Source organism: Rhipicephalus microplus, unplaced genomic scaffold, assembly GCF_043290135.1.
Source record: "Rhipicephalus microplus isolate Deutch F79 unplaced genomic scaffold, USDA_Rmic scaffold_251, whole genome shotgun sequence".
NCBI classification, from domain to species: domain Eukaryota; kingdom Metazoa; phylum Arthropoda; class Arachnida; order Ixodida; family Ixodidae; genus Rhipicephalus; species Rhipicephalus microplus.
In genome coordinates this window covers 161051-184918 of record NW_027464822.1, presented here as the reverse complement: position 1 = coordinate 184918, position 23868 = coordinate 161051, and the positions used below count along the sequence as shown (strand labels likewise).

Sequence of the window (23868 nt, the reverse complement as noted above, 5' to 3'; positions counted from 1 at the left end):
CGAATGCATTTCACCACTCTATTCTTACCTCTTCTCTTCTGACTCTTTCATTCCCATTCCCCCTTCCCTGCGCTTTCCTGTGGAGGTGCCCTCATTACGAGAGGCAGTAACGGGACAGCGCTTTTCTCTTCCTTTTCCTCTTTCAAAGCCAATCAGACGGGGGGACACGCGCATTCGACTCTGGTCTCGCGTGCGTGTTGTGTGAAATCATGCCTCCCCAACCGTCTGGCAAAGCCGTCAAGAAGGCCGGCAAGGCGCAGAAGAATGTGCGCGCCACGGACAAGAAGAAGAAGAAGCGCCGCAGGAAGGAGAGCTTCTCCATCTACATCTATAAGGTGCTGAAGCAGGTGCACCCCGACACTGGTGTCTCCAGCAAGGCCATGTCCATCATGAACAGCTTCGTGAACGACATCTTCGAGCGTATCGCCGCCGAGTCGTCACGCCTTGCTCACTACAACAAGCGCTCGACCATCACGAGCCGGGAGATCCAGACCGCGGTGCGCCTGCTGCTGCCCGGAGAGCTGGCCAAGCACGCGGTGTCCGAGGGTACAAAAGCCGTCACCAAGTACACCAGCTCCAAGTAGGCGTGCGTCGTGGGCCACAGCGAGCAACGACAAATCAACGGCTCTTCTCAGAGCCACCCAAATTGTCTGCGTCGGCATAGGGGTTGTGCTGAGAGATTCGGCTCCGAATCCATCCTCTTCTCTCTGTTGAACACCGCTAGCAGGAGCGTTGGTGTGCCGCGCTCGACGTGTGTGCTCGGGGAGGTTGAACAGGTAAATTAGAGAAGACCGAGTGCGCGGAGAAAAGTGCCACAAGTACGGTAATGGAGGGAAAACAAAACCAGGAGCGTGGTAATTAAAAAAAAAAAAAAAAACAGGGGGAAGGTGGCCGCTTCTCTCAAAAAAAGGTAACATGAACTCGAGTGTGTTCAGCTCTTGGGAAATGATAGAATAGGAAACTCGCGTCAGCGCTTGCCCGAGCAACTCCGACATGTCGGGCCAAATATGAAGGGGTATACACGGTATGCAGTGCATGCGGAGAGAAGGAAACTGCCGAACACTTGATAATGCTATGTAAAGGGCTTCACCTTATAGTTTAGAATGATGGCGCAGAGTTTTTCAAAAGCACCGGGGTTTAGAGACGGGGGAGGGCAAAATAGACTTTAGGCGGGTAGAATTAACTAGAAGGTGGTTATCTTATTGGTGGCTAAAGTCAAGGCAAGAGTGAAAACTAAACCATTCACTGCAAAGCACCGCGGTCCTATACTTCACTATTTAAAGAGAGAAAAAAAACAAGATAAATGTAGCTGTTTGTTAGGTCAGCATTATGGCTAGGTGGTGATAGCTGCCGCCCGATGTGAAGGGTACAGCCACATTCATCAGACAGCGCAGAGTTCCTTCTCTGCCACGCCATTCATTTGTTTACGAAATTGGGGCATTTATTTCTTGAGAGCGCAGGGCAGGCCCGTTTCGAGACTGTAGGAGGAGTGAATGTAGCTTAAAGTGCGTGGCGCGGTGAAAAATGTGCGGAAGCATTGATGCAAGAAAAGATAGGGGAGAAATATATAGACGCATGTGACAATAGCTGTAGAAGCAGAAAAGCGTGGCGGCGGACTGCATGCTAATTATTGTCCGAAAGCAAAGTATCGACAGCCCGAGTGAAGGAAAAAACAAAACTGTGCGTACGCATGACAGGGGTACCACGCAGGTGATTTATATAGTGCACAAAGAAGTACGAAATCCAGTAAAGAAAGGCGGTCGACACGAGGTATGGGCATTTCCCGTTTTCGCACCGAGTGCTCCGTTTGCGCGTCGCCGAAAGAAACATAGCCAGGCCGGCCAGCAAACGACACTGCTCGGCTTGACGTTTACATAATCACACGGTGTAGCGGAACACTGTGTTCTCTTCGAAAGAACAAATGCGCCTGTGCTAGGCACAAATGAGTGGTACGTTCCATTCGGAATGTGGTGGGAAACTTACCTTAAATGAATGAGCGGACGCACCGTTTATTTCCGCTTTGTTTTAGATTACTGACTATGTTCGGCGGGTCGACAGTGCATTTGTATGAAGCTTTCAAGCGCGATCATTTTGTAATTTCGCATCGTGCGTCCCTGCCACAAGTTCGGGGAAGGAATACTTTCAATATGGGAACCCTCATGATTGTGAAAGATGAAACTGCGACTACTTAAACACACTTGCACCACAGAAATGGCACGCGCAGTTTGGTATTGGGGCACGTGAGAAGGGAATACAATAGATGGGCATTGGCGCGCATCTTTTTTTCTTATTGATATGATATGTAAGGAGATGTCGGCGCACCATTATGGCGCCGGCTACTCCTTGGCCGTTGAGTTAAACTTGAACACGTATCTTGAAGCAAAACGTACAAAGCAGTGCATGGAAAGTAGAAAACTCGGGCAGAGATATGCAAAGACACACTTACACTTATACGCACATATCAGAACACAATGGTAAGTAAATGTTCGAAAGTCAATGAATGAAGTCTCTGATATAATGTCCCTCGATAATATTCGGTCCACCAGCACAAAACAGTAGAGCACACGTCTGGTCCGTATAAAGATGCATTCGCTCGTGTGTACATAATTGTCGACACGTCATTCATTTCACAACACACACATGATGAGAGTCACGTGATACTGTACATAATAAGTACATTTGTTACAAATGAAAGTTCGTTATTTCTTAATACTTATCAGCAATCCCGCTGTCTTGTAAAGAACGTGTTGATGCTTTTAAAGCGTGCGACTGTAAAACTCGAGTAGGCCACGGACCCAGAAGTTTCTTCATGTTAAACGGTCTGCGGTCTAATGCCAACTGTTCGGACTTAAGACGGCGTCTCGTGATGTGGACAGTCTACGAGAAGGTGACATACGTCTTCATCTATCAATCCGCATTCGCATTCGGGACTTTCAGCTCTGCCGTGTCTGTGCAAAGAAAAAAAAAAAACAAATGTTTTTGTGTATGCCGTGCCTAGCCTCAATCGGTCAATTAGAGTTTCCGATATTCTATCTAATGCCAGCGTAATTTTTAATTCAATAAATGGATCGATGTGGTATAAATCGCACCTCTTTGTACTTTGGTCAAACCAAGCAGTTTTGCTCATTCTGAAAGTTGTATTCTTTATAATACTACGCAATTCACTTTTTTCGAAATATTGGTTGCCACGATGTGTAGACCTACTTTGTGTGCTCTGGACGGCTCTGGAAGGCCAACTGCAAATCTTCTTTGCACAGCTGATGCCGTCCGGATAGTCGTTGATAGATTACTTAACAGGTTGTCAGCCTCCGAAGGTATTATGTAAGCGAAAGTACGCATGCGTAAAACATGCAGCGAACGAACACTCTTCCAACGCTGTAAAGAAGAAAGAATGCATAAAGGGTGGTGCATTTTACGCTCCAATCTCGTCCTATGTAAGGCGCTTTAGAGTTAGGGCTGTTTTGCCTGTAATTGCGTGACCCTTGCAGGGTTCCTCACAGTGCAACCGTGCACTTGAAACGGGCAGGTGTTGAACCACCCCGCAAGGAGATGGGGAAACTTCGCTGCGACCGGACCGCTTGACAGTCCGTGTTTACGGGAGGAGAGGCGCGCCCGAGAGGAGGTGCGCTCTCACTCTCTGCCGTCCCCGTGAATGCTGAAATGAGCGCGGTCGCGTTGCGTGGCTTCGGTGAAACTGCCGTATCGCGATATGTAGTGGAGCTGCCACAGTAAAATTTGAGACACGCGTAGCCAGCCAAAGGTGCTGTTACTTTGCCGAATTTCACGTGCCGGCGTCCACAACAACGCGAGCACGCTTTGTTTAGAAATTTCCGGCCATGAGGCCGTGCCCGGACCGCGTGTGTTAGTCCCTTGGTTTGGCGACAAGGATGGCGTCAAAGTGACGCCGTGAAACGGGTTTCGTGCGTGCAAATGAGGCATTGATGTGATTAGAGAGAAAGCGAGAACATAGAAAAGAAAAAAAAAAAAAGAGGGGGGGGGGCACACGCCGGGGACGAGTAGTCGCAAAGTGTTAAGTGTGCAGTTTATTTACGTGCGGCACACAGGTGAGCTGTTGCAGCTGTGAGTTTTGACAAATATTGCGTGTGTCATGTTCAGTGGACACGATGAAACGTTTTTTAGCGAACGCGTTGTATCCGCTGGGCTTGTACGTACGCGTACATGAATTGTCGCTTACTCGGTTTGATGTCTCCTTGCCGCTGGGGCAGCTGATACGACTGATACGCCATTTTGCAGCAGTGAAGGGTGCGTGAATGAATGGGCAAGAAACTTAGCAACAGTAACGAGAAAAGAATTAAAAACAAACAAACAAACGAAAGCATGTTTGCCGTGTATATTCAATCTTGTAGTGCAGAAAAATAGTCAGTGCAGCAACCTGCGCGGCCAACGCGCTCCTCGCGAAGAAAAGAGGGAGAGAGAGACGAGCTGGCCGCCGACCAACCGGCGTGCGCCGTTCGCCTTCCTCCTCAGTCTCGCGGGCCGGCGCCGACACCGCGACTCGATCGTGTCGAGCATTCGCTTTCCGGGCGCGTTTCGAAGCAGAAGCAGAAACTTCGGAAGCCGTCATGTCTGGCCGTGGCAAAGGTGGCAAAGGGCTGGGGAAGGGTGGCGCCAAGCGTCATCGAAAGGTGTTGCGTGACAACATCCAGGGCATAACCAAGCCGGCCATCCGTCGTCTGGCGCGCCGTGGCGGTGTCAAGCGCATCTCTGGCCTCATCTACGAGGAAACTCGCGGCGTTCTCAAGGTGTTCCTCGAGAACGTGATCCGCGATGCCGTCACTTACACCGAGCACGCCAAAAGGAAGACCGTGACAGCCATGGACGTCGTGTACGCCCTCAAGCGTCAGGGCCGCACCCTGTACGGATTCGGAGGCTAAGAAGCCAGCGGCGTCGCCTGCAGCCAGCCAACGAGAACACAACAGCCCTCTTCAGGGCTACCCACTTGATGCTTCGGCAGTGTGATCCCAGCGGTTCGCCATACCCGTCCGTCCCTCTTTGCAATATCATTGCGTCATCGCTCAGGTGAGCAGCACCTCGTGTAGTAGTAGCTTGATCGCGCTGGGTACTTGTCACGTTCACCGCATTTCGTTCGCGTCGTCGTCTTTCTCCTGGGTCTGCATGCACGAATCAATCGCCGCATCTGCGAGTTCTTCCTCTCCTTCCTGCAAGCCAAGCTGCTAAAACGGGCCCGTCAAGCGAACGTCGCCTAGTTACCTTATCGCGCGAAGGAAGAAGCCGAGCGCAGCGTTCTACCCTGGTCACTGCATTCTTGGAGACACGACTATGCTCAGGAAGCACGAACTCGCTTTTTTCTTTGGAATGCCCACTACACGATCGCGTCACGTTGTGTCAAAATAAATAAAAACGCACTATGTTCTACCGTGGGGCACCCAGACGAAGAAGGGATGTGTACTTACAAATGAAAAAATTGATTGTGACAGGTTGGTCGTGTTTACCGCGCCCGCTGTGCACTCAGAAGTGCCCCATTCAATAACACATTGTGTACATTGTCACGCCTAATAATTTTTGTTTGTTTTTTTTTTCACACCTGGCGCTGCCGAGCTGCAAAATACAAAAAAAAAAGAAAGAAAAGTGGAAGGGGATGTTTAAACAGAATTTCTGCGCAAGTCAGAAGCAAGTACACAATAAGCGCTGCCCATGCAGCGTGCTGAGGGAAGCTGCACTTGATAGAAGTGGCACTCATGTACTGTACTGGTGCTGCGAACACTGCAGTTGTGAAAGCTTTACTTGGACGGACAGCTACGCAACAAGTGTTTCCATTTCGCCGGCAGAGGTGGTCACTCTAGGGAGGCTGGCTTCGCCGCCCACGCGAGAGGGGGGGGGGGGGGGACTAGCCCATGATGTAAACGCGAGAGGTTCGAGCGCGGGAAATTCGAAAGCAAGGCGCGCTCGCGTGAGCCTGCCGTCAGATGGCGACACCAACCCACGAGCATTGCATTTTCAAGTGCACCCTTGGTTTCCCACCCACCTCCGCACAGGACGAGGCGTGTCGAATGTGTAACCAAGGCGCACGACAGTGGTTCTGCTCAGGCAAAGCCTACCTATAACAAAAATTGTTCTCCATGTGTGTACCTTCATTTTCTCGTGAAAATGTGAAAGAGGAGTGAATGGGGCTTTTTGAGGCGCGTGTTGATCTTCGTTTCTATTATGATTATTATTTTTCACCCTTTCATTGAGTCCATTTCCTGCTTTTTGTGCCACATATTTAGCACTTAGAGGTTGGGGGGGGGGGGGGGGGATTGCTGATGTGTAAGATGGAAAAGAAGAGGAAAGTGAGCCCCGAAACTGTCTGCATCAGGATGCGACACCTCAGCGGTAGCTCACAAGGGATGGGGGGTGAGGGGGGATTAAAAGGGTGGGAATAAAAGTGTAGAGAAAGAGACATGAGGGAAGCCAGAGTGAGACGACATATCGAGGGAATAGGAGTAAAAATGAAACAAAACATTCGAACGCAAACACCCCGTACATCCAACCGCCATTGAGCGCACCTAGTAGTTTGGCAAGTATGTATGAGTGATTCTTAAGAGGGAAAGGAAGATAAAATTGAGTCCCGTTACTGTCTGCGATTGAGCAAGTAGGCGCGCTCAGTGGCAGTTGGATGTACGGGGTGTTTGTGTTAGAATGTTTTGTTGCGTTTTACTCCTTGTCGTTGCGCGGACGTGTATGCATATACCAACACTGCCGGTGGTCTCTCGTCGTCTTCGCCCATCTACGTAATGGTCGCAAATAAGCGACAACGCAAGGAGCAAGTTTTTTTGGCGTGGCAGTGCGCATTTGCCCTCGGTGATGCGAGGCGCTCTAGTGCGATGCGCGCTGTTGGCGTGAATGGTGGCGTCTCGCACTCCGTCGCGCCGCTTCGGGAAGCGACGAGCTACAGCGTCGATTGATGTGTTGCCTGGAAGGCGAAAGAAATGCGCAGCAGGCTGTATTGTACAGCGGTAGTGGTTTCGTTTCGGTGTACCTCTTTGCAGCCGCGAACTGCACGGTTGCCCGAAAATGAGCGCCAGCCAGCATCCTGGCGTACGCTTCCGCGCTCGCACGCGGACGGGTTCTCACGCTTCGGCCAATGGGAGGGAGAGAGATGGGTCGTGCGGCGAAGCCGCTTTTGCCGATCTCCGGCAGGAGCGCAGTTTCGCTCCGTCAGTCGAGGTGATCGGACGCACGCAGCATGGCCCGAACTAAACAAACCGCGCGCAAGAGTACTGGAGGCAAGGCTCCGCGTAAGCAGCTTGCTACCAAGGCTGCTCGCAAGAGTGCCCCTGCCACAGGCGGGGTGAAGAAACCTCACCGTTACAGGCCTGGAACCGTGGCCCTGCGTGAAATTCGCCGATACCAGAAGTCGACCGAACTGCTGATCCGCAAGCTTCCCTTTCAGCGCCTGGTGCGGGAAATCGCTCAGGACTTCAAGACGGACCTCCGTTTCCAGAGTTCTGCCGTGATGGCCCTACAGGAAGCTAGCGAGGCCTACCTCGTTGGTCTTTTCGAAGACACCAACCTGTGCGCCATCCACGCTAAGCGCGTCACCATCATGCCAAAGGACATCCAGCTGGCTCGGCGCATTCGCGGTGAGCGCGCCTAAGTTGGGCTGCTCCCTGCGCTTCGGTCGACAGGCAAGCAACAACAAACGGTCCTTCTCAGGACCACCAACGTGTCTGCTTTGGCTACGAGACCACTCCAGGCCACGTACTCCGGCCGCACCCTCTTTTGCTGTCATGTTTTGTACGTACGTGGCTGCCGTTGTCTAGCGCGCGGAAGAACGGAACGTCGGCGCGTCGTTATTACGAAGAAATGGCTCAGCTTTGACAAATTCAAGGTAAAAGTGTGTATCATTATGAGTAGACAGAGAAAAGGTAGGCTAGCTTCAGTCGGTGTGTGTGCAGCAGCCGTGCTGCGACCCTGTGGTGTGTCAATTTCATTTATGTGTTTACCTTTTTGCCCGCCGCTTGTAAGGTGTTTTTGAGGGCTTCTGTTTGCGTAACGCCATGGTGACTTGGGCTGCTGGACCCCGGCGCAACTTTTGGGTGCACTCGTAGGAGGTGATGAAGTTTTACCGAGAGACGAAATAAACAATTGTATCGGGCCAGTTGGTAAGGATCCATCTCGCTAGGAAGCGCAGCCACTATTACACAGACCTCACAACACAAGCGCTTAACTTCAACTGAACTTTCATTGCAAACGTCAGAGTTTATAAAGGGGGTGAACAGAGAAAAAGAATAGTAAAAGGTAGACAACAAAAAGCACACGTGCCAGTCCCGCACATTACTGTCTGTTATTCTCTATCACCCCATCCAAAAAACAGTTCTTTCCGCGTGAGCGCGATAGAGAGTGCACTAACACACTCGAAATCATCGCGTGTCATTTCCTTTCATTTCTTTTGAAGCTGAACAAGTTTTTGTGCCATATTCTGGACAATTTTTTTTTTTTTTTTGCAATAAACGTTTAGTTGAAGTTAAGCGCTTGTGTTGTGTGTTCTGTGTAATAGTGGCTGCGCTGCCTAGCAAGATAGACGAAATAAATTGTGTTAGAAGCACCAAATGGAATGCGCTAACGGCGGGTTCTCTCTCTCTCTCTCTCTTTTTTTTTTTACCTTACGTTTGTTTTTCTATTCAAAGGTATTAAATTTACTCTGTCCCTGTGCTGACCCGTTCAGGTGTCATCGTAAGGATAGACGGTTACGTGTGGAGCTTTTTTTTTTTTTTTTTTTAATGAGAAATGACAACGCTTACATGCTCTTTTCTGTCTTTTTCGGTGCCGAGCTGCGTGATTTGGTTGTCTCTTTGCAGCATTTGGCGTCGCGCACTTGTGGCTAACTGATGTCGCGAGGAAATATATATAAAGTATAGAAAAACAAACACGCTTGAGGGTACGAACAGAGCCATCGTGACTGCGAAGCGAAACACGGCCGCGTCACCTGTTTGGGTGGTCCTTAGAAGGACCGTTTGGGGAATGCGGCGAGCGCGCGGAAGGGGTGCTCGCTTACGCCTTCTTCTCCGTCTTCTTTGGAAGAAGCACGGCTTGAATGTTGGGCAACACACCGCCCTGCGCGATGGTGACGCCGGAAAGCAGTTTGTTCAGCTCCTCGTCGTTGCGGATGGCGAGCTGCAAGTGACGGGGGATGATCCGGGTCTTCTTGTTGTCACGAGCGGCGTTGCCCGCCAGCTCGAGCACCTCGGCGGCCAGGTACTCGAGTACGGCAGCCAGGTAGACCGGAGCGCCAGCTCCGACGCGCTCGGCGTAGTTTCCCTTGCGTAGGAGGCGGTGAATACGGCCCACGGGGAACTGAAGCCCCGCGCGGCTAGAACGGGTCTTGCTCTTGCCTTTCGCCTTGCCGCCCTTGCCACGTCCGGACATGGTGTTGCTTTTCGCTTGGTACGACGCCGGTTGCCGAAAACAAGAAAGCTGCTGCCTTCTGAGATGAGAGCCGTGCTCGAATGGTTTCCGTTGCCACCATCGCGCGCCGCCGCTCGCGGGGAACGGATGAGAGTGTGAGAGAGAGAAGCCGTGCGAACCAATGGGGCGCGCGCGTTGTGCTGATCTCGTCAACACCCCTCGCTCATATTTAAGCGCGGCGAGACGGGGGGACACGCGCATTCGACTCTGGTCTCGCGTGCGTGTTGTGTGAAATCATGCCTCCCCAACCGTCTGGCAAAGCCGTCAAGAAGGCCGGCAAGGCGCAGAAGAATGTGCGCGCCACGGACAAGAAGAAGAAGAAGCGCCGCAGGAAGGAGAGCTTCTCCATCTACATCTATAAGGTGCTGAAGCAGGTGCACCCCGACACTGGTGTCTCCAGCAAGGCCATGTCCATCATGAACAGCTTCGTGAACGACATCTTCGAGCGTATCGCCGCCGAGTCGTCACGCCTTGCTCACTACAACAAGCGCTCGACCATCACGAGCCGGGAGATCCAGACCGCGGTGCGCCTGCTGCTGCCCGGAGAGCTGGCCAAGCACGCGGTGTCCGAGGGTACAAAAGCCGTCACCAAGTACACCAGCTCCAAGTAGGCGTGCGTCGTGGGCCACAGCGAGCAACGACAAATCAACGGCTCTTCTCAGAGCCACCCAAATTGTCTGCGTCGGCATAGGGGTTGTGCTGAGAGATTCGGCTCCGAATCCATCCTCTTCTCTCTGTTGAACACCGCTAGCAGGAGCGTTGGTGTGCCGCGCTCGACGTGTGTGCTCGGGGAGGTTGAACAGGTAAATTAGAGAAGACCGAGTGCGCGGAGAAAAGTGCCACAAGTACGGTAATGGAGGGAAAACAAAACCAGGAGCGTGGTAATTAAAAAAAAAAAAAAACAGGGGGAAGGTGGCCGCTTCTCTCAAAAAAAGGTAACATGAACTCGAGTGTGTTCAGCTCTTGGGAAATGATAGAATAGGAAACTCGCGTCAGCGCTTGCCCGAGCAACTCCGACATGTCGGGCCAAATATGAAGGGGTATACACGGTATGCAGTGCATGCGGAGAGAAGGAAACTGCCGAACACTTGATAATGCTATGTAAAGGGCTTCACCTTATAGTTTAGAATGATGGCGCAGAGTTTTTCAAAAGCACCGGGGTTTAGAGACGGGGGAGGGCAAAATAGACTTTAGGCGGGTAGAATTAACTAGAAGGTGGTTATCTTATTGGTGGCTAAAGTCAAGGCAAGAGTGAAAACTAAACCATTCACTGCAAAGCACCGCGGTCCTATACTTCACTATTTAAAGAGAGAAAAAAAACAAGATAAATGTAGCTGTTTGTTAGGTCAGCATTATGGCTAGGTGGTGATAGCTGCCGCCCGATGTGAAGGGTACAGCCACATTCATCAGACAGCGCAGAGTTCCTTCTCTGCCACGCCATTCATTTGTTTACGAAATTGGGGCATTTATTTCTTGAGAGCGCAGGGCAGGCCCGTTTCGAGACTGTAGGAGGAGTGAATGTAGCTTAAAGTGCGTGGCGCGGTGAAAAATGTGCGGAAGCATTGATGCAAGAAAAGATAGGGGAGAAATATATAGACGCATGTGACAATAGCTGTAGAAGCAGAAAAGCGTGGCGGCGGACTGCATGCTAATTATTGTCCGAAAGCAAAGTATCGACAGCCCGAGTGAAGGAAAAAACAAAACTGTGCGTACGCATGACAGGGGTACCACGCAGGTGATTTATATAGTGCACAAAGAAGTACGAAATCCAGTAAAGAAAGGCGGTCGACACGAGGTATGGGCATTTCCCGTTTTCGCACCGAGTGCTCCGTTTGCGCGTCGCCGAAAGAAACATAGCCAGGCCGGCCAGCAAACGACACTGCTCGGCTTGACGTTTACATAATCACACGGTGTAGCGGAACACTGTGTTCTCTTCGAAAGAACAAATGCGCCTGTGCTAGGCACAAATGAGTGGTACGTTCCATTCGGAATGTGGTGGGAAACTTACCTTAAATGAATGAGCGGACGCACCGTTTATTTCCGCTTTGTTTTAGATTACTGACTATGTTCGGCGGGTCGACAGTGCATTTGTATGAAGCTTTCAAGCGCGATCATTTTGTAATTTCGCATCGTGCGTCCCTGCCACAAGTTCGGGGAAGGAATACTTTCAATATGGGAACCCTCATGATTGTGAAAGATGAAACTGCGACTACTTAAACACACTTGCACCACAGAAATGGCACGCGCAGTTTGGTATTGGGGCACGTGAGAAGGGAATACAATAGATGGGCATTGGCGCGCATCTTTTTTTCTTATTGATATGATATGTAAGGAGATGTCGGCGCACCATTATGGCGCCGGCTACTCCTTGGCCGTTGAGTTAAACTTGAACACGTATCTTGAAGCAAAACGTACAAAGCAGTGCATGGAAAGTAGAAAACTCGGGCAGAGATATGCAAAGACACACTTACACTTATACGCACATATCAGAACACAATGGTAAGTAAATGTTCGAAAGTCAATGAATGAAGTCTCTGATATAATGTCCCTCGATAATATTCGGTCCACCAGCACAAAACAGTAGAGCACACGTCTGGTCCGTATAAAGATGCATTCGCTCGTGTGTACATAATTGTCGACACGTCATTCATTTCACAACACACACATGATGAGAGTCACGTGATACTGTACATAATAAGTACATTTGTTACAAATGAAAGTTCGTTATTTCTTAATACTTATCAGCAATCCCGCTGTCTTGTAAAGAACGTGTTGATGCTTTTAAAGCGTGCGACTGTAAAACTCGAGTAGGCCACGGACCCAGAAGTTTCTTCATGTTAAACGGTCTGCGGTCTAATGCCAACTGTTCGGACTTAAGACGGCGTCTCGTGATGTGGACAGTCTACGAGAAGGTGACATACGTCTTCATCTATCAATCCGCATTCGCATTCGGGACTTTCAGCTCTGCCGTGTCTGTGCAAAGAAAAAAAAAAACAAATGTTTTTGTGTATGCCGTGCCTAGCCTCAATCGGTCAATTAGAGTTTCCGATATTCTATCTAATGCCAGCGTAATTTTTAATTCAATAAATGGATCGATGTGGTATAAATCGCACCTCTTTGTACTTTGGTCAAACCAAGCAGTTTTGCTCATTCTGAAAGTTGTATTCTTTATAATACTACGCAATTCACTTTTTTCGAAATATTGGTTGCCACGATGTGTAGACCTACTTTGTGTGCTCTGGACGGCTCTGGAAGGCCAACTGCAAATCTTCTTTGCACAGCTGATGCCGTCCGGATAGTCGTTGATAGATTACTTAACAGGTTGTCAGCCTCCGAAGGTATTATGTAAGCGAAAGTACGCATGCGTAAAACATGCAGCGAACGAACACTCTTCCAACGCTGTAAAGAAGAAAGAATGCATAAAGGGTGGTGCATTTTACGCTCCAATCTCGTCCTATGTAAGGCGCTTTAGAGTTAGGGCTGTTTTGCCTGTAATTGCGTGACCCTTGCAGGGTTCCTCACAGTGCAACCGTGCACTTGAAACGGGCAGGTGTTGAACCACCCCGCAAGGAGATGGGGAAACTTCGCTGCGACCGGACCGCTTGACAGTCCGTGTTTACGGGAGGAGAGGCGCGCCCGAGAGGAGGTGCGCTCTCTCTCTCTGCCGTCCCCGTGAATGCTGAAATGAGCGCGGTCGCGTTGCGTGGCTTCGGTGAAACTGCCGTATCGCGATATGTAGTGGAGCTGCCACAGTAAAATTTGAGACACGCGTAGCCAGCCAAAGGTGCTGTTACTTTGCCGAATTTCACGTGCCGGCGTCCACAACAACGCGAGCACGCTTTGTTTAGAAATTTCCGGCCATGAGGCCGTGCCCGGACCGCGTGTGTTAGTCCCTTGGTTTGGCGACAAGGATGGCGTCAAAGTGACGCCGTGAAACGGGTTTCGTGCGTGCAAATGAGGCATTGATGTGATTAGAGAGAAAGCGAGAACATAGAAAAGAAAAAAAAAAAAGAGGGGGGGGGGGGCACACGCCGGGGACGAGTAGTCGCAAAGTGTTAAGTGTGCAGTTTATTTACGTGCGGCACACAGGTGAGCTGTTGCAGCTGTGAGTTTTGACAAATATTGCGTGTGTCATGTTCAGTGGACACGATGAAACGTTTTTTAGCGAACGCGTTGTATCCGCTGGGCTTGTACGTACGCGTACATGAATTGTCGCTTACTCGGTTTGATGTCTCCTTGCCGCTGGGGCAGCTGATACGACTGATACGCCATTTTGCAGCAGTGAAGGGTGCGTGAATGAATGGGCAAGAAACTTAGCAACAGTAACGAGAAAAGAATTAAAAACAAACAAACAAACGAAAGCATGTTTGCCGTGTATATTCAATCTTGTAGTGCAGAAAAATAGTCAGTGCAGCAACCTGCGCGGCCAACGCGCTCCTCGCGAAGAAAAGAGGGAGAGAGAGACGAGCTGGCCGCCGACCAACCGGCGTGCGCCGTTCGCCTTCCTCCTCAGTCTCGCGGGCCGGCGCCGACACCGCGACTCGATCGTGTCGAGCATTCGCTTTCCGGGCGCGTTTCGAAGCAGAAGCAGAAACTTCGGAAGCCGTCATGTCTGGCCGTGGCAAAGGTGGCAAAGGGCTGGGGAAGGGTGGCGCCAAGCGTCATCGAAAGGTGTTGCGTGACAACATCCAGGGCATAACCAAGCCGGCCATCCGTCGTCTGGCGCGCCGTGGCGGTGTCAAGCGCATCTCTGGCCTCATCTACGAGGAAACTCGCGGCGTTCTCAAGGTGTTCCTCGAGAACGTGATCCGCGATGCCGTCACTTACACCGAGCACGCCAAAAGGAAGACCGTGACAGCCATGGACGTCGTGTACGCCCTCAAGCGTCAGGGCCGCACCCTGTACGGATTCGGAGGCTAAGAAGCCAGCGGCGTCGCCTGCAGCCAGCCAACGAGAACACAACAGCCCTCTTCAGGGCTACCCACTTGATGCTTCGGCAGTGTGATCCCAGCGGTTCGCCATACCCGTCCGTCCCTCTTTGCAATATCATTGCGTCATCGCTCAGGTGAGCAGCACCTCGTGTAGTAGTAGCTTGATCGCGCTGGGTACTTGTCACGTTCACCGCATTTCGTTCGCGTCGTCGTCTTTCTCCTGGGTCTGCATGCACGAATCAATCAATCAATCAATCAATCAATCAATTTTATTTGGCATTCATTACAGCAAGATAATGAACACGAGGACAAGAACAAAAAGCTGCTATACAGCAGCTTGACAAAGGTCCTTGCCCCAATTCTCGACAGCCAAAAACAACCTACCATGCATTTAAACATCTCTAATTTCACATTTCTATTAAACATTTTCGGTTATCACATCTAGCAGAAAAATCATGAAACAGTGCATAACGCAAGCGGAAATAATGTAGAATAATGGAATACACAGGTTATTTCGCACAAATGAGATGTACAAAATTTGTATGCGCAATAAAGACCATTATGCATCATGTATGTAAACATCTTAACAAACTGAGAAGCTTGTATAACAGGCAAATTTTTTGATAAAAAATAACTTAACGTAACGCGCACTACTACTTTGAAGATAAGTGCTCACCCACATACCGTTTTATTGCACTTCTTGAAGATCTTTGTATGCAAATGCCATTTCTTTCAAATTCGTTGAGCAAGCGTGGCACAAGGTATGACAGACTGCTCATCCCATATTTCGTTCGCGAAAAAGGTATGAGCCATCTGTCTCTCTCCCTTATGTTATATGAGATAGCTTTAGGTATAGTCAGCTTGCATAATAACAAAAAACTATGGTTGTTGCATCGGAAGTATTTTTGGCATTTTAAAGCGAGGTTAACGTTATAGAAATTTTCGAGGGGGCAGATCTTAAGGGTGGAAAATAGTTCTCCAGTATTGGCATCATACTGAACATTTGCTATGTGACGAACTGCTCTTTTCTGAAGCACACTCAACCTATGTAAATTGACTTTTGTAGTGTCACCCCATACTAACTGACAATACGTTAAGTGAGGGGAAAATAGGGCGTTATAAATCATGCGTTTAACGCTCCTCGGTAAAGTATAGCGCAGTCTACAGAGCACCCCACAGGCTTTCGCTAAACGGGTGGCAATGTGATCAACATGATCATTCCAAATGAGATGATTGTTAAAAACAACTCCCAAGGTTTTGACGTTTGATGCAAGTTCTATGCGAGCAGATCCAAGCTCCAATCTGAAATCTTTAAGATCATGTCGTTGCGGCGGGGTGAAAAGGACCGCCTTAGTTTTTGCTGTATTCAGTTTTAATGAATTAACGAAGCTCCATTCGGCTAAGCATTTCAGTGCACTGTTAGAGATGACCGAGAGAGTACTTATGTCACTTGATCTCAAGAAAATGCTGGTGTCATCTGCATAAACTATGAAGTCAGCGTCATTAGAAATATTTGTTATATCATTGATATAAATGTTGAATAGTATGGGCCCCAGTATGCTACCTTGCGGTACTCCTTGAGTTATTTTTTGTAGTGTAGATTGTTCTGATATGATGGCAACGCATTGCCTTCTGTGCTTTAGATACGAAATTATTAACTCAAGAGGAGTGCCACGAAATCCGTAATGTTCTAGTTTTGTAAATAAAGTGCGGTGATTCAGGCGGTCAAACGCCTTAGAATAGTCAACAAAGATACCCAACATAAATTGTTTATTTTCAAAACTGTTCAAGATTAACTCTTTTTGTGTTAGTAGGGCAAGTTCTGTTGACATTCCTTCACGGAAACCGTACTGTTGCGCTGTTATAATCGAGTGTTTATCGCAGAAAGCCGTTATTCTTTTGCAAATAATTTTTTCCAATCCTTTTGATATAACAGGGAGAACAGACACTGGCCGATAATTCGAGAATACATTTCTGTCACCAGATTTGAAAATGACGCTAACTTTCGCGCATTGCATTTCCTGAGGAAAGATTCCGGCACATATTGAAAGATTAAAAATGTGAGTAAGTGCAGGTGATAAGATGTCAGCCACAAACTTTATCGGTCTTATCTGTAACCCGTTTATGTCACGTGCTTTGCTATTTTTTAAGGACATAAAAGTTTGGAAGACTTCATCGGAAGTTGTGGGCGCAAAAAAAGCTGTGTATGCATTGCGCGGACCTAAAAATTCAGTCGCGGCAATATTAAAATCGCTTTTTTCCAGACTAGTAAAATAATCGTTAAACTGATCTGCAAGTTCTACGCCTTTTATGACCCTGTGATTATGTATTAGCTCAAGCTCAGCAATCTGGCGGTTGTTGCGGTTTAACAACTGGTTAATTTCGCGCCAAAGCAAGTCGCTCCGACTACTTATTTGACTGAAAAGGTTTTCAAAATAAACTTTTTTAGTATGTCTCAAGAACTTTGTTACCTGGTTGCGATATTTCTTAAATGCCGCAAACTCACATGGGTCCCTTGTTTTGACAAAATTATTATATAGTAAGTTCTTTTTGCGTATCATGACTGCGCACTCGTTATTAAGCCAAGGTTTGCGACCTTTCGCACATTTTTGTACGGTTCTAAACTTAAAACACTTCTCATAGATACCTTTCAAAATGTGTAGGAACGTGCTATATGCTCTATCAGGGTCATTACAGTGAAACACGGTTGTCCAATCTACGTTTCCAATTTCGTTACGGAACATGCTTAGCGTTTTATAGTTTATTTCCTGGACAAGAAAAGTCTTGGAGTGACGAGCACCCCCAGAAGATGCACTGAATGGACAGAACATATAGATTGGCAAATGATCACCCATGTCAGCTACGATAGTACCTGCTTTCGTGTCTTCGATAGTGCAGTTTGTTATAAAAAGGTCAAGGAGGCTATCGGAAGTGCTGCTAAGGCGCGTAGGTGTTGTTATCACATTTCTACAATGAAATGACTGAAAAATAAGTTGTAGATCACGCGCGCATTTGGTATTTTGCAAAAGGTTAACGTTGAAGTCACCACCTATCGCGAGGTACAGGTCGTTTAGGCAGATGAAACTTAGCAGCCTTTCGAGAAAAAGAAGGCATGCGTCGATATTTCCGTTTGGCGGGCGGTATAAAACAACGAAAACATATTTTTTACATTGCACGCTTAAAACTTCATAGTCTGGCGCTATAAGGCAGAATTCTGGTAGCATCGTGCATGACAGCTCATTCGATACCAGCTGCAGCACGCCTCCACCACGACGTGTAGGTCTGTTTAAGAAGAAAGTTTGATATCCGGGAACGCTAAGTACGTCGTCAGCATATTTGTACCAAGTTTCTGATAACATTATTACATCGAAGTTAAAAGAAAATGCATCAAAAAACAAAGTCAACTCGTCGTATTTATTCCTCGCGGACTGCGCATTTAAGTGTAAAAATTTCAGATAGTCGCCATGGTTCGAAATATCCAGTTTATAAAGCATAATTTATCACAACAACGAAGTAAAATGCAGAAAGTGGCACTCACAAGTGTGCAATTAGCTAGTAGGCGTTTGGTCGACCATTTTTTCTAGGTCAATTTCACATGCAATCCGCACAATGCGTGATGTTTCCGTTTGTCGCGCGAAAACTTTGCCACCTTTGGCCCACGCAAAGCGCCAGTTCAGTTCCCGTTTTTTTGCTATGGTCATCCCAAGCAGCTTCTTCAGCCGCGGGCAGAGGTGCTCATTAATATAGACCGGCTGCTTTTTCGTGTAGCCGATGTCTGCTGCAGTGAACCTACTTTTTCTGGCCCTTTCGACGATAGCATCTCGCTTAGCACGGTTGTTGAAAACGACTAAAATGTTAGGGTCAGAATCGGCACTCCGCGTAGGCAACCGGTGGCAAACTTCAATGTCATCTTTCCTTATTGGTTCACCTATCAGATCGCCCACTTTGCTGAGTATGCCTTCAAGGCTCTCGTTTGCTACCTGCGGAACCCCTTTGACTTCGATATTCTTATTTCTAGAGTATTGTTCCTGCGCTGTAATACTCAATGCATTTTCATGGGCTTTCTTCTTCAATGCTTCAACTTCTTGCAGGAGCGCTTCCTGCGTTGCTCTGAGAGTGGCATTTTCCTTTCTTAGTTCAGTGCATTCATTTTTCAGAGACTCAAACTCTTTGTTGATGAAATCCATACTAGTTTTCATCTCCCTCATTTCTTTACGAAAATCACGCTTCAGGGCATCAAGTTCTCCTGACATCGTCAATGTTGGTAAATAACACGCAACAACAGTTGTAGTGGCAGCAAGGGACAGCAAAATACAAATTGAAGGAGTGCACTAAAAATCGAGAAAGTTCCAACCTGAAGAAACAAGTGGAAGCGTTACGGATACGCTCGGTACGCTGCCCCAGCTGCCAAGTGTCCGTCGCAGTGGCCCGGCGTCCTTTTATCCGATACCAGGGTGTGACGTAAACGCCACGTGGTACTGTACAGGCTGGCCTTTTTCCAGAGCGGTGCAGCAACGCAGGAAAGATGCAGCGGTTACGTAGCTTGGCCACGAACTTTCAGGCAGACTGTCGCGCTTGCTCCGGAAGGCCCTGAAGAAACAAGTGGAAGCGTTACGGATACGCTCGGTACGCTGCCCCAGCTGCCAAGTGTCCGTCGCAGTGGCCCGGCGTCCTTTTATCCGATACCAGGGTGTGACGTAAACGCCACGTGGTACTGTACAGGCTGGCCTTTTTCCAGAGCGGTGCAGCAACGCAGGAAAGATGCAGCGGTTACGTAGCTTGGCCACGAACTTTCAGGCAGACTGTCGCGCTTGCTCCGGAAGGCCCTGAAGAAACAAGTGGAAGCGTTACGGATACGCTCGGTACGCTGCCCCAGCTGCCAAGTGATCGCCGCATCTGCGAGTTCTTCCTCTCCTTCCTGCAAGCCAAGCTGCTAAAACGGGCCCGTCAAGCGAACGTCGCCTAGTTACCTTATCGCGCGAAGGAAGAAGCCGAGCGCAGCGTTCTACCCTGGTCACTGCATTCTTGGAGACACGACTATGCTCAGGAAGCACGAACTCGCTTTTTTCTTTGGAATGCCCACTACACGATCGCGTCACGTTGTGTCAAAATAAATAAAAACGCACTATGTTCTACCGTGGGGCACCCAGACGAAGAAGGGATGTGTACTTACAAATGAAAAAATTGATTGTGACAGGTTGGTCGTGTTTACCGCGCCCGCTGTGCACTCAGAAGTGCCCCATTCAATAACACATTGTGTACATTGTCACGCCTAATAATTTTTGTTTGTTTTTTTTTTCACACCTGGCGCTGCCGAGCTGCAAAATACAAAAAAAAAGAAAGAAAAGTGGAAGGGGATGTTTAAACAGAATTTCTGCGCAAGTCAGAAGCAAGTACACAATAAGCGCTGCCCATGCAGCGTGCTGAGGGAAGCTGCACTTGATAGAAGTGGCACTCATGTACTGTACTGGTGCTGCGAACACTGCAGTTGTGAAAGCTTTACTTGGACGGACAGCTACGCAACAAGTGTTTCCATTTCGCCGGCAGAGGTGGTCACTCTAGGGAGGCTGGCTTCGCCGCCCACGCGAGAGGGGGGGGGGGGGGGGGACTAGCCCATGATGTAAACGCGAGAGGTTCGAGCGCGGGAAATTCGAAAGCAAGGCGCGCTCGCGTGAGCCTGCCGTCAGATGGCGACACCAACCCACGAGCATTGCATTTTCAAGTGCACCCTTGGTTTCCCACCCACCTCCGCACAGGACGAGGCGTGTCGAATGTGTAACCAAGGCGCACGACAGTGGTTCTGCTCAGGCAAAGCCTACCTATAACAAAAATTGTTCTCCATGTGTGTACCTTCATTTTCTCGTGAAAATGTGAAAGAGGAGTGAATGGGGCTTTTTGAGGCGCGTGTTGATCTTCGTTTCTATTATGATTATTATTTTTCACCCTTTCATTGAGTCCATTTCCTGCTTTTTGTGCCACATATTTAGCACTTAGAGGTTGGGGGGGGGGGGGATTGCTGATGTGTAAGATGGAAAAGAAGAGGAAAGTGAGCCCCGAAACTGTCTGCATCAGGATGCGACACCTCAGCGGTAGCTCACAAGGGATGGGGGGTGAGGGGGGATTAAAAGGGTGGGAATAAAAGTGTAGAGAAAGAGACATGAGGGAAGCCAGAGTGAGACGACATATCGAGGGAATAGGAGTAAAAATGAAACAAAACATTCGAACGCAAACACCCCGTACATCCAACCGCCATTGAGCGCACCTAGTAGTTTGGCAAGTATGTATGAGTGATTCTTAAGAGGGAAAGGAAGATAAAATTGAGTCCCGTTACTGTCTGCGATTGAGCAAGTAGGCGCGCTCAGTGGCAGTTGGATGTACGGGGTGTTTGTGTTAGAATGTTTTGTTGCGTTTTACTCCTTGTCGTTGCGCGGACGTGTATGCATATACCAACACTGCCGGTGGTCTCTCGTCGTCTTCGCCCATCTACGTAATGGTCGCAAATAAGCGACAACGCAAGGAGCAAGTTTTTTTGGCGTGGCAGTGCGCATTTGCCCTCGGTGATGCGAGGCGCTCTAGTGCGATGCGCGCTGTTGGCGTGAATGGTGGCGTCTCGCACTCCGTCGCGCCGCTTCGGGAAGCGACGAGCTACAGCGTCGATTGATGTGTTGCCTGGAAGGCGAAAGAAATGCGCAGCAGGCTGTATTGTACAGCGGTAGTGGTTTCGTTTCGGTGTACCTCTTTGCAGCCGCGAACTGCACGGTTGCCCGAAAATGAGCGCCAGCCAGCATCCTGGCGTACGCTTCCGCGCTCGCACGCGGACGGGTTCTCACGCTTCGGCCAATGGGAGGGAGAGAGATGGGTCGTGCGGCGAAGCCGCTTTTGCCGATCTCCGGCAGGAGCGCAGTTTCGCTCCGTCAGTCGAGGTGATCGGACGCACGCAGCATGGCCCGAACTAAACAAACCGCGCGCAAGAGTACTGGAGGCAAGGCTCCGCGTAAGCAGCTTGCTACCAAGGCTGCTCGCAAGAGTGCCCCTGCCACAGGCGGGGTGAAGAAACCTCACCGTTACAGGCCTGGAACCGTGGCCCTGCGTGAAATTCGCCGATACCAGAAGTCGACCGAACTGCTGATCCGCAAGCTTCCCTTTCAGCGCCTGGTGCGGGAAATCGCTCAGGACTTCAAGACGGACCTCCGTTTCCAGAGTTCTGCCGTGATGGCCCTACAGGAAGCTAGCGAGGCCTACCTCGTTGGTCTTTTCGAAGACACCAACCTGTGCGCCATCCACGCTAAGCGCGTCACCATCATGCCAAAGGACATCCAGCTGGCTCGGCGCATTCGCGGTGAGCGCGCCTAAGTTGGGCTGCTCCCTGCGCTTCGGTCGACAGGCAAGCAACAACAAACGGTCCTTCTCAGGACCACCAACGTGTCTGCTTTGGCTACGAGACCACTCCAGGCCACGTACTCCGGCCGCACCCTCTTTTGCTGTCATGTTTTGTACGTACGTGGCTGCCGTTGTCTAGCGCGCGGAAGAACGGAACGTCGGCGCGTCGTTATTACGAAGAAATGGCTCAGCTTTGACAAATTCAAGGTAAAAGTGTGTATCATTATGAGTAGACAGAGAAAAGGTAGGCTAGCTTCAGTCGGTGTGTGTGCAGCAGCCGTGCTGCGACCCTGTGGTGTGTCAATTTCATTTATGTGTTTACCTTTTTGCCCGCCGCTTGTAAGGTGTTTTTGAGGGCTTCTGTTTGCGTAACGCCATGGTGACTTGGGCTGCTGGACCCCGGCGCAACTTTTGGGTGCACTCGTAGGAGGTGATGAAGTTTTACCGAGAGACGAAATAAACAATTGTATCGGGCCAGTTGGTAAGGATCCATCTCGCTAGGAAGCGCAGCCACTATTACACAGACCTCACAACACAAGCGCTTAACTTCAACTGAACTTTCATTGCAAACGTCAGAGTTTATAAAGGGGGTGAACAGAGAAAAAGAATAGTAAAAGGTAGACAACAAAAAGCACACGTGCCAGTCCCGCACATTACTGTCTGTTATTCTCTATCACCCCATCCAAAAAACAGTTCTTTCCGCGTGAGCGCGATAGAGAGTGCACTAACACACTCGAAATCATCGCGTGTCATTTCCTTTCATTTCTTTTGAAGCTGAACAAGTTTTTGTGCCATATTCTGGACAATTTTTTTTTTTTTTTTGCAATAAACGTTTAGTTGAAGTTAAGCGCTTGTGTTGTGTGTTCTGTGTAATAGTGGCTGCGCTGCCTAGCAAGATAGACGAAATAAATTGTGTTAGAAGCACCAAATGGAATGCGCTAACGGCGGGTTCTCTCTCTCTCTCTCTCTCTCTTTTTTTTTTTACCTTACGTTTGTTTTTCTATTCAAAGGTATTAAATTTACTCTGTCCCTGTGCTGACCCGTTCAGGTGTCATCGTAAGGATAGACGGTTACGTGTGGAGCTTTTTTTTTTTTTTTTTTAATGAGAAATGACAACGCTTACATGCTCTTTTCTGTCTTTTTCGGTGCCGAGCTGCGTGATTTGGTTGTCTCTTTGCAGCATTTGGCGTCGCGCACTTGTGGCTAACTGATGTCGCGAGGAAATATATATAAAGTATAGAAAAACAAACACGCTTGAGGGTACGAACAGAGCCATCGTGACTGCGAAGCGAAACACGGCCGCGTCACCTGTTTGGGTGGTCCTTAGAAGGACCGTTTGGGGAATGCGGCGAGCGCGCGGAAGGGGTGCTCGCTTACGCCTTATTCTCCGTCTTCTTTGGAAGAAGCACGGCTTGAATGTTGGGCAACACACCGCCCTGCGCGATGGTGACGCCGGAAAGCAGTTTGTTCAGCTCCTCGTCGTTGCGGATGGCGAGCTGCAAGTGACGGGGGATGATCCGGGTCTTCTTGTTGTCACGAGCGGCGTTGCCCGCCAGCTCGAGCACCTCGGCGGCCAGGTACTCGAGTACGGCAGCCAGGTAGACCGGAGCGCCAGCTCCGACGCGCTCGGCGTAGTTTCCCTTGCGTAGGAGGCGGTGAATACGGCCCACGGGGAACTGAAGCCCCGCGCGGCTAGAACGGGTCTTGCTCTTGCCTTTCGCCTTGCCGCCCTTGCCACGTCCGGACATGGTGTTGCTTTTCGCTTGGTACGACGCCGGTTGCCGAAAACAAGAAAGCTGCTGCCTTCTGAGATGAGAGCCGTGCTCGAATGGTGGTGGTGGTAGTGATTAGAATGAAGAGGAAAAAGGCACCTAATTTCTGTCTGCCTTCAGGCGACACGGCGCAGTGCCTTATAGGGGTGGGGGGAAGGAGGGATAAAAAGAATAGAAGGAAAGTAGAAGCAGAAGAAGACAGCCAACGAGAGGAAAAAGGAAGGAGATTGTGGCACCCCGCCCTTGGACTGCTTCGACCGGATCCCCACTTTCCTATCTCCTTCCTCGAATGGTTTCCGTTGCCACCATCGCGCGCCGCCGCTCGCGGGGAACGGATGAGAGTGTGAGAGAGAGAA

At 49.4% G+C, this 23868-nt stretch overlaps 3 protein-coding genes across 3 annotated transcripts in view; all 3 read right to left on the bottom strand.

Moving 5' to 3' along the window:
- LOC142792865 (histone H2A-like) overlaps positions 1 to 23651 on the bottom strand; it is a 31082-nt gene extending 7431 nt beyond the window's left edge. The window contains exon 1 of the mRNA XM_075885692.1: positions 23530 to 23651. The gene's annotated coding sequence lies outside the window, so the exon portion shown is untranslated. The remainder of the gene's footprint in view (positions 1 to 23529) is intronic.
- LOC142792868 (histone H2A-like) lies at positions 8954 to 9465 on the bottom strand. The gene has a single exon (XM_075885695.1). The coding sequence runs from the start codon at positions 9388 to 9390 to the stop codon at positions 9016 to 9018; it is 375 nt and encodes a 124-aa protein (XP_075741810.1). The 5' UTR covers positions 9391 to 9465; the 3' UTR covers positions 8954 to 9015.
- On the bottom strand, positions 22954 to 23531 carry LOC142792864 (histone H2A-like). The gene has a single exon (XM_075885691.1). It carries the CDS (start codon positions 23486 to 23488, stop codon positions 23114 to 23116), a length of 375 nt encoding a protein of 124 aa, XP_075741806.1. The 5' UTR covers positions 23489 to 23531; the 3' UTR covers positions 22954 to 23113.
- Positions 23652 to 23868: the final 217 nt, after the last annotated feature.

Excerpts from the sequence above, each read along its gene's own strand:
- LOC142792868 (XM_075885695.1), bottom strand. The coding sequence starts at position 9,390 with ATGTCCGGACGTGGCAAGGGCGGCAAGGCGAAAGGCAAGAGCAAGACC.
- LOC142792864 (XM_075885691.1), bottom strand. The coding sequence starts at position 23,488 with ATGTCCGGACGTGGCAAGGGCGGCAAGGCGAAAGGCAAGAGCAAGACC.